The sequence below is a fragment of the Chinchilla lanigera genome, unplaced genomic scaffold (genome assembly GCF_000276665.1).
Source record: "Chinchilla lanigera isolate Chin_1 unplaced genomic scaffold, ChiLan1.0 scaffold00084, whole genome shotgun sequence".
NCBI lineage: Eukaryota > Metazoa > Chordata > Mammalia > Rodentia > Chinchillidae > Chinchilla > Chinchilla lanigera.
This window is the reverse complement of record NW_004955485.1, coordinates 7,175,469-7,184,907: the sequence shown is the minus strand read 5'-3', so window position 1 is coordinate 7,184,907 and position 9,439 is coordinate 7,175,469. Positions and strand designations below refer to the sequence as shown.

Below are 9,439 nucleotides of genomic sequence, written 5' to 3'. Positions count from 1 at the left end.
ACTGTGCAGTTCAGGCTGGTCTTAAGCTCACTTTGTAGCCCAGGCTGGTCTCAAACTCACAGCGATCCTCCTGTCTCAGCCTCCTGAGTGCTGGGATTACAGGCGTGCACCACCATGCTCAGTTAGGCCAGTTTCATTTTGCCAAAAATTTGTCTATGTTTTGTCTGTGTCCTAGGATTTTATGTAAGGTTGAATTTAGATGTGGCAGACTGCCATTCTTGGTGGCACATGCCTGTGATCCCAATACTTGGGAGGCTGAGACAGGAGGATTGCTGTGAGTTCTAGGTCAGCCTGGGCTACATAGTAAGTTCAAGGTCAGCCTGAACTACATAGAGAGTAGTCTCAAAAAAAAAAATTTAAAAATGAAAAAAAAAATGTGACTAATTAACCTGACAGAAGAAAATTTAAAGCAGCCAGTGTTCAGGCTGTGGCATGGTACTACTGGCTGTGTTCAGCTTGATTTATAATGAAAATCAAAAGGAAAAAGCAGAGTCAAAAGATGCAAAAATTTTTGTGGTTTGGCCAGAAAGGAAGCGCCTCTAAAATTGTGACCAGACAAATGTGTTTGCTAAAAACTTCAGTGTCATTAAAATGTGAAGTACTTCGCAATGGAACAATAGGAAAGCTAGCTAGAGGGCATCTCAAGGGGTTAGGGGAAGTGCTCAAGGGTGTCAAAGGGTAAACACCTTTAAAGACTGCTTTCAGAAAAGAGCTCCAGAGGGGCTGGGGATTTAGCTCAGCAGCACAGCAAGGTCGTGAGTTCGATTCCCGGTACCAGGAAAAAAAAAAAAAGAGTTCCAGAGTATCAAGAAGATGGTGGCGTGGTGAGCAGCAACAAACCTGCCTCTCTAGGATTTGTAATACAGACACTGAAAAACAACAATTTGGGGAAGAAACGATGGACAGAGGTGGATTCCTGGGACCCAAGAATAACCTGAAGGGAAAATTGGACCCTATAGCAAAATGGGAGAGATAGATCACAATGTGAAAAAAGGAAAGGGCAGTCTGTACTTCTCCCCACTCCTGTCTCATGGTGTGAGAAAGGATGATCAAGTCTGCAGAGACAGAGTGAAAACAAGTGACTCCAGAGGCCTCCAGGGAGAAACACACGCATGGAGTGCAGCAGTGGGTGCTGGTGCTGCAACAGCTGGTGAGTGACTGCAGTCTGAGTGACTGCCACGTTCCTGGAAAGAGTGCTGGCTTGCTTACCATTTTAGAAAGTGAGCAACTGAGCGCAGACTCAGAGCAGCCTTGGGTTGGCTCCATCTCTCGAGACCCAGTGTGAAACTATCACAGTGATTGGGTGAGAGATGATCACAGGAGATGTCTGTGGTCGGGGAGCCACACTCAGGCTGGCCAGAGACAACCAGAGTGTTGTAAGATAAATGCCACAGGACCCACACCCACACACAGAGGTCAGGTTCAGTCTGAACTGCCATAGATTTGAAAGTCCTAATCCTACTGCCAGCATCCGGGGATTACCCAGCACGGATCTGAGCTCTGATGGCCTCCTTTGTCTACTAGCAAGAGCGGAGTCACACCTTGAGCAGGACACTGCCACATAACTGTAGATCCCAGAAGATAATCACAGGCTCGAAATCACAGAGAAACATCTTCCTTGTTTTGTTCCGTTGTTTTTGTTAATTTTTTAAAAATATATATATTTTTTCCTGATTGTTTATTTTTGTTTCTGTGTGAGAGTGAACACTGTAGTTTTTATCCTTGTTGTGGTTTCTTAATGCTTCCCTTCCTGCCTGTCTTCCTCACCAGTTTCCTGACCCTTGGGTAATCTTCCTTTGTCCTTCAGCCTTGCTTCTAATGCTTCTAATCTTTTTTTCTTTTTTTTTTTTGTCTTTGAGACAGGGTCTCGCTATGCAGTTCAGGCAGGCCTTGAGCTCACCTTGTAGCCCAGGCTGGTCTCAAACTTGCAGTGATCCTCCTGCCTCAACTTCCTGAGTGCTGGGATTACAGGCATGCACCACCATACCCAGCTTATAAAATGTTTTTTTCTGTTTTTTTTTCCGGTACCTGGAATTGAACTCACAACCTTGTGCTTGCCAGGCAGGCGCTGTGCCACTGAGCTAAATCCCCAGCCCCAAAACCATAAATCGTATGCCTATAGTTAAAGGTGGTAAATTATTTGTTACCACGGTTTGTCATTTTCCATTTTGTGTTTGGTGTTGTTATTACTGATTGTACTAATTTCTCTGGTATCATTGCTGTGATCAGTTTTTCTTCCTTGTATGCCAATACCTACATTGTCTGGGGGATGTAATACTATAGTCCAGTACCAAAGAACTGGGTGCTAGGCCAAACAGGCTGCAACCTTTTATCCCCAGTAAACAGAGGAGGGAGAATCCTGGGACAGACTAAAGCCAGCTATGCCTAGAAGACATCTCTGAAGAGTAGTCATCTCCTCAAGAGGTCTTGATACCAGTAATAAAGCTACATACCATAAGCACTTTACAAGCCTCAATGCAGAAAGCAAATAACAACAACAACAACAAAATGAGAAAACATGAAAACAAGATGAAACCCTAGATCCCCAATTTTCCCAATGCAAATCCATGGGGCACTGAGGTGCAGGAAATAAAAAAACCACCCAGCTGAACTATCTGAAATGGTAGCAGCGAAAGTAGCAAACTAGATGGATAAGTCTCTAGACAAGCACAAATCAGAAATAATTACACAGATAGTTAAAGAGATGGTGACCATGATGAAGGAAATGGTTAGTGAGTCTAGAATAGACACATATTTTAAAAAGAAAAAAGGAAGGGAGTGGTAGTGCATAGCTATAATCCCAGCACTTGGGAGACTGCAGCAGGAATACCACTGTGAGTTTGAGGCCAGCCTGGACTACATAGCAAAACCCTGTCTCAAAAAGACAAAAGGACCAAAGGAAAAAAAAAAAAAGAGGCAATAGACCTTGAAAAATCAATAGGACAGCTGCTAGACAATGCAAAGAAGAATTACTTAAGATTAACTGGAATCAATGAAAAATCAGAAGATTGCACAAAGGACATTAAAAACTTGTTCACAGAAGTAATAGAAAACTTCCCAAGCATGGGAAAAGAATTTGACATACAGGTAAGTGAGGCTTATAGAACTCCAAATATCCATGATCAGAAAAAAACTACACCAAGACATAAAATAGTAGAGTCCAGAAATTTAACACAAGAGCAGAATGTTAAAAGCTGTTAGAGAAAAGAAACAAACCATTTATAAAGGTAAACTCATTAGAACCACAGCAGACTTCTCAATACAAACCTTTAAGTAAAACAGTTCTTAGAGTAAAGTATTTCAAGCCATAAAATAAAACAACCTCCAATCCAGACTGATGTTCCCCCAAAATTATCTTTTAAAATTGATGGAGACCAGGCATGGTGGTATATGCCTGTGATGCCAGCACTTGGGAGGCTGTGGCAGGAAGATCATCAAGAATTCAAGGCCAGCCTGGGGTATATAGTGAGTTTAAGGCCACCCTGAAATACTTAGCAAGACCCTGTCTCAAAAAACAAAACAAAACAAAACAAAAAATAAAGTTGATGGAGAAATAAGATATTTCCACCATAAAGAACACCTGAGAAAATTCATGACCAGCAAAGCACTATTCCAAAAAGCTCTGGAGGATATTCTAGAAAAAAAAATAAAGACAACAATTCTAAGAATCCCAATAGAATGAATTCACCAGGCAAGACAAGCAATGAAATAGAAAGGAAAGAAAGGGAATCAACCACTGAAAAAAATAGATAACAAGGACAAGTCAGTAATACCAGTTATAACCATCAATATGAATGGTCTCAATTCATTCATCAAAGGAAACAGATTAGTAGAATGGATCGAGAAATAAGATCCAACCATATGCTGCATAGAAGAAACACCTTTACCTCAAAAAGAAACTCAATGACTGAAAGTCAAAGGATGGAAAACAATACTCCATGCAATGAAAAACAGAAAAAGCAGGGGTAGCTATTCTATTTGCATACAAAGTGGATATCAAGCCAATACTGATCAGAGGAAATAAAGAAAGTCTCTGCATACTTATTAAGGGAACAATCCAAGAGGAAGAGATAACAATCATATATATGTACCAAATACTGGTGCATGTAACTATACAAAACAAACACTAATATTAAGAATCAGATACACACTAATACAATTGTAATATCCAATACTCCTCTGACACAGATAGATCAACTAGACAAAAAAAAATCAACAAAGCAATATCAGAGCCAAACCAAAGGTTTGAACAGATGGACTTAGTAGATATCTACAGAGCATTCCATCCAACAACAGAAAACACATTCTTGTCAGAGCACATGAGTCTTTGTCCAAAATAGCACACATACCAGCTCATAGCACATGCTTAAGTAAGTGCAAAGGAACTGAGATTCTCTCATGCATATTATCAGATCATAATGCAATGTAAATAAATGCACAATACATAATGTAAATAAATGGCAAAGGAAACCACAAAAATTACATATACACATGGAAATTAAATAACACCCTCCTGAACAACCAATGGGTCAGAGATGAAATTAAAGAAGAAATTAGACAGTTTCTACAATTAAATGATAGTATCAACACAACATAACAGAACTTAGGGGGTGCAATGAAAGCAGTCCTACAAGGGAAATTTACATTGGTGAATTCCCACATCAGAAAAATAGAGCAAGCTCAAACAAATAACCTAATGTTGAACCTCAAGCTTCTAGAAAAAGAAGAGCAAGTTAAACCCAGAACTTGTACAAGGAGGGAAATTATCAAGATCAGAGCAGAAATTAATGCAATGGAGACTATGAAAACAATAGAAAGACAAAAAATCCAAGAGTTGGTGCTTTGTAAAATGAAATAAAATAAGCCAACCATGGTAGTAATACCAGCACTTGGGAGGCTGAGGCAGGAGGACAGCCATGAGTTCAAGGCCAGCCTGGGCTACATAGTGAGACACTTTCTCAAAAAACTTCAAGAGAAATTAAATAAAATAGACAAACACCTAGTCAACCTGTCCAAAGAAGGAAAGAAAATACCCAAATTCATGCAATTAGTAATGAGAAGGATTAAATCACAACGGATCATGAAGAAGTCTAGAGGATCATCAGTACCTACTTTGACGTGTTTGTTTTTTGAGATAGGGTTTCACTATGTAGCTCATGCTGGCCTCAAACTTGCAGTAATTCTCATACCTCAGCCTCCCAAGTTCTGGGATTATAGGTGTATGCCACCACTCCCAGGCCTACTTTGAGAATCTGAATGGGAATTTCAGATGGAAAATTCAGAAGAAATAGACAGATACATATGAAGTACCAAAGCTGAATTAAGAATATATAAAAATTCTAAATAATCCAGTATCAGCCAGGCATGGTGGCACACGCCTGTAATCGCAGCACTCAGGAGGCTGAGACAGGAGGATTGTTGTGAGTCCGAGGCCAGCCTGGGCTACAAGGTGAGCTCAAGGCCAGCCTGAACTGCATATTGAGACCCTGTCTTAAAAAGACAAAACAAAAACAAAAACAAAAAAACAGTATCATTCAATGAATTTGAAAAAAATACTTTAAAAAACTATCAATAAAGAAAAGCCCAGTTTCTGATGGATTTACTTCTGTATTCTACAAGAACTCTAGAAAACATCTAATGCCACTAGTCTTCAAACTCTTCAATGAAATTGAAAAGGAAGCCACACTCCCCTAAAAATTCCTTGACACAAGCATTACTCTGACACCAAAACCAGAGAAGGATCCAACCAAAAGAGAGAACTACAGGCCAATATTCTTAATGAACATAAATACAAAACTTCTCAATAAGATACTGGCAAACAGAATGCAGCAAACCATCAAGAGGATTATACACCATGACCAAGTGGGATTCATCCCAGTAATGCAGGGATGGTTCAACATACATAAATCAATAAATGTAATATACCATATCAACAGAGCCAAGGACAAAAACCATGTGATCATCTCAATAGATGCAGAAAAAGCATTTGACAAAGTCTAACACCCATTGATGATTTAAAAAAAAACCTACAGAAAGTTGGAATAGAAGCTCATTATATCAATTTGATAAAAGCCATCTATGACAAACCAATAACTAAATGGACTAAAACTGAAAGCTTTCATTCTAAAATCAGGAATAAGACAAGGATGTCCATTGTCTCCATTTTTATTCAACATAGCCCTGGAAACGTTAGCCAGAGCTGGGGCTGGGAATTTAGCTCAGCGGCACAGTGCCTGCCTGGCAAGCACAAGGTCATCAGTTTGATTCTTGGTGCCGGAAAACAAACAAACAAAAAAAAATGTTAGCCAGAGCAATTAGACAAAAGAAAGAAATGAAAGGAATATGGATAGGAAAGGAGAAAGTTAAATTACCATTATGTGTGGATAACATGATACTCTATATAGATGGCCCAAGAAATTCCACTAAAAGACTCCTGGATTAATAAGCAGATTCAGTAGTGTAGCAGATGCAAAATCAACTCTAAAAATCTATAGCATTCTGCCAGGCATGGTGGCACACGCCTGTAATCCCAGCACTTGGGAGGCTGAGGCAGGAGGATCATTTCAAGTTTGACACCAGCCTGGGCTACAAAGTGAGCTCAAGGCTGGCCTGAACTGCATAGTGAGACCCTGTCTCAAAAAAAAAAAAAAAAATCCATAGCATTCCTATATGTGAATAACTGAAATAGAAGCTAGCGAAACAACACTTTTCACAATAGCATCAAAAGGCCAGGTTTGGTGGCACATGAATGTAATCTCAGCTCTCAGGAGGCTGAGGCAGGAGGATCATCACAAGTTTGTGGCCAGCCTGGACTACATAGTAAGTTCAAGGCCTGAACTACATAGTGAGATGCTATCTCAAAAAAACCAAACAACGCCCCCAAAACAATATATACAACAATATATACACTCCCAGGTTTATAGTGGCACAGTTTGTAATAGTTAAAGCTTGGAAACTGCCCAAATGCCCATTAACTTATGAATGCATAGAGATGTGCCTTTTGAATACAATGGAGTACTATTCTACCATAAAGAAGGATAAGCTTGAGACATTTCTAGCTAAATGGGTGCACCTTGAGACCATACTCTGAAGTGAAATAAATTGGACACACGTTTAAATACCATATTGTTACTCTGGTGTGAGAAACCAAAAGTGTAAATAAGGACCAATACATATAATAGATATTGGAAAATGGGAAGAAAATGTTCAGATGAGGAGAAGAAGGGAAGGAGGAGGGGAAAAGGAAAGAAGGGGCAAGAAAAAAGAGAATAGAAAGAAAAAAATGTAAACAAAGCTTTTGTAAATAAGGAGGGGAAGAGGAGTTGCAGGGAGGGAAGTGGAATGGGAAAAGATGTATCATACACAGGTAGAAATTCTCTATGCCGAATGTTATCATTATGCATAGCTAAAATGTACCAATAAAAATAACATATGCCTCAGGATGTGGATCTATTCACTCACAAAGTGGGAAAACACCTTTCCACTGAACTGTAAGGAAGCATACCCGGGCTTGTCATTCATGGCACCTTCCATCTGCATAAATGCTCAATTAATTGCCAATTAGTTTTCAAGTTCATTAGTGAATACTGAATCAGAAAAATAACAGCTGAATGATTCTGAGGGCAAGGATGAATTTTCTCTATCACGTAAGTGTGTACAATCTGATTCAGGTTCTCTCTGTCCTGGTTAGTGTGGTGTAAATGCTGTTCCATATTTTTGGTGTTTTTTTTTTTTTTTTTTTTTTTTTTTTGAGACAGGGTCTTGCTATAACCCAGCCTGGCCTTGAGCTAGCCATTCTTCTGCCTCCACTTCCCGAGTGCTGGGATTGCAGTGTGCCATCACACCAACCCTGCATATTCTTCATTCAGATATACAGTTGTATTAGTTTTATCTATCAGTCTCCCAATCACCCTGAACATCAAGATTGATCTTGGTCAACTGTTTTCATAATATCTTTTAAGGTGAAATAAAAATAACCAACAGCTATTTATTATGTGCTAAGTATCACATATATTATCTCATTTAATCGTCCCAATACTTTGAAGTAGGTACTATTATTTTTGTTTTAGAAATTGGGAATCTAGGACTGGGTGTGGTACTGCATGCTTGTAATCCCTCCATTATGGGAGGTTGAAGCAGGAGGTTCACAAATTCCAGCCCAGCCTGGGCATCCTAGTGAGATGCTGTCTCATAATTAAAAAATAAAGCCGGGCGTGGTGGTGCGCACCGTAATCCCAGCACTCGGGAGGCTGAGGCAGGAGGATCGTTGTGAGTTCGAGACCAGCCTGGGCTACAAAGTGAGCTCAAGGCCAGCCTGAACTGCATAGCGAGACCCTGTCTCAAAAAGAAAACAACAACAACAAAAAAAAAGTGGCAGGTGACATAGCTCAGTGAGAAGGCCTAGCTTCAGTCCTCAGTCCTCTGGACCCAATTGGGTATCTTGGTTATAGTGAATTATGTAACTTGCTCCAGGTCATTCAGCCAGTACGCAGCGGTAAAGAAAGCCAGTAAGACTTCAAAACTATCTCTTAACAACTGAGCTAAAGTTTTCCAACCTCCCGGGCTTATTCTTCATGTGTCTGCACCTATCCCAGAGAGTTACAAGGTTCGAATGAGATAAAATATGCCACAGTTTCACCACTTTGAAGCACGTATGATTTAAAAATATACAGTAAAAATGCAGCTTATTTGCATTAATTGGTAACAGCATGAATACATAACATACACACTTCACAACTACAGCCTGTGATACCAAATTTTTGCTGAAGTATAACACAGGCTGTGAAGTTCACAAAGCTAGGACATGCACGTAGTTTTTATCAAGGTAAAAATTACAACAATAAGAAGTAATCACTACCATAAGACAAAATTATCAGTCTTTCTTAGTCTCCCTTTGCAAATAATATGTGCTTTAGAATTAAAAACCTGGATTTGAATCTTGACACTTCCTGTGTGATTTCGGCAACCGTTTTGTGAAATCCCCAGGGATAAAAGCACCTTATAGGACTGCTGACTTAGAGGAGGTCGTACAATGTAAAACATCTCTACAGTGCCCAAATACAGCTGCCTGCAAAAACCGTATTATCGGGCAAATGTAACGCAGTCATCAACTCTCACTTCCTGCCGCCAACTTTCCCCGTGTTTGAAAGCAGCTCTCTCTCCCATTCCCTTCCTCCTCCTTTTTTGCCCCGCCCACTGCCGTAAATCGCAGGCCAGAGCTGTCGTAAAATCCTCCTCCCCGCCCTCCATGTGGAGGAAACCCGATCACGCTTGACGGCGCGGAGTGGCTGAGCCGCAAGATGGCGGCGCTGGCGGAGGAGCAGACGGAGGTGGCGGTCAAGCTGGAGCCCGAGGGACCGCCGGCGCTCCTACCTCCGCAGGCAGGCGACGGCACCGGCGAGGGAGGCGGCGGCACTCCCAACAACGGCCCCAGCGGTGG

The 9,439-nt window shown here is 40.6% G+C and overlaps 1 protein-coding gene across 1 annotated transcript in view; it reads left to right on the top strand.

Moving 5' to 3' along the window:
- Positions 1–8,638: 8,638 nt before the first annotated feature.
- Taf5 (TAF5 RNA polymerase II, TATA box binding protein (TBP)-associated factor, 100kDa) overlaps positions 8,639–9,439 on the top strand; it is a gene marked incomplete in the record, with an annotated part of 17,071 nt that continues 16,270 nt past the window's right edge. Inside the window, 1 exon segment of the mRNA XM_013504089.1 lies at positions 8,639–9,439. Within this exon segment, the coding sequence (XP_013359543.1) occupies positions 9,300–9,439 (140 nt within the window).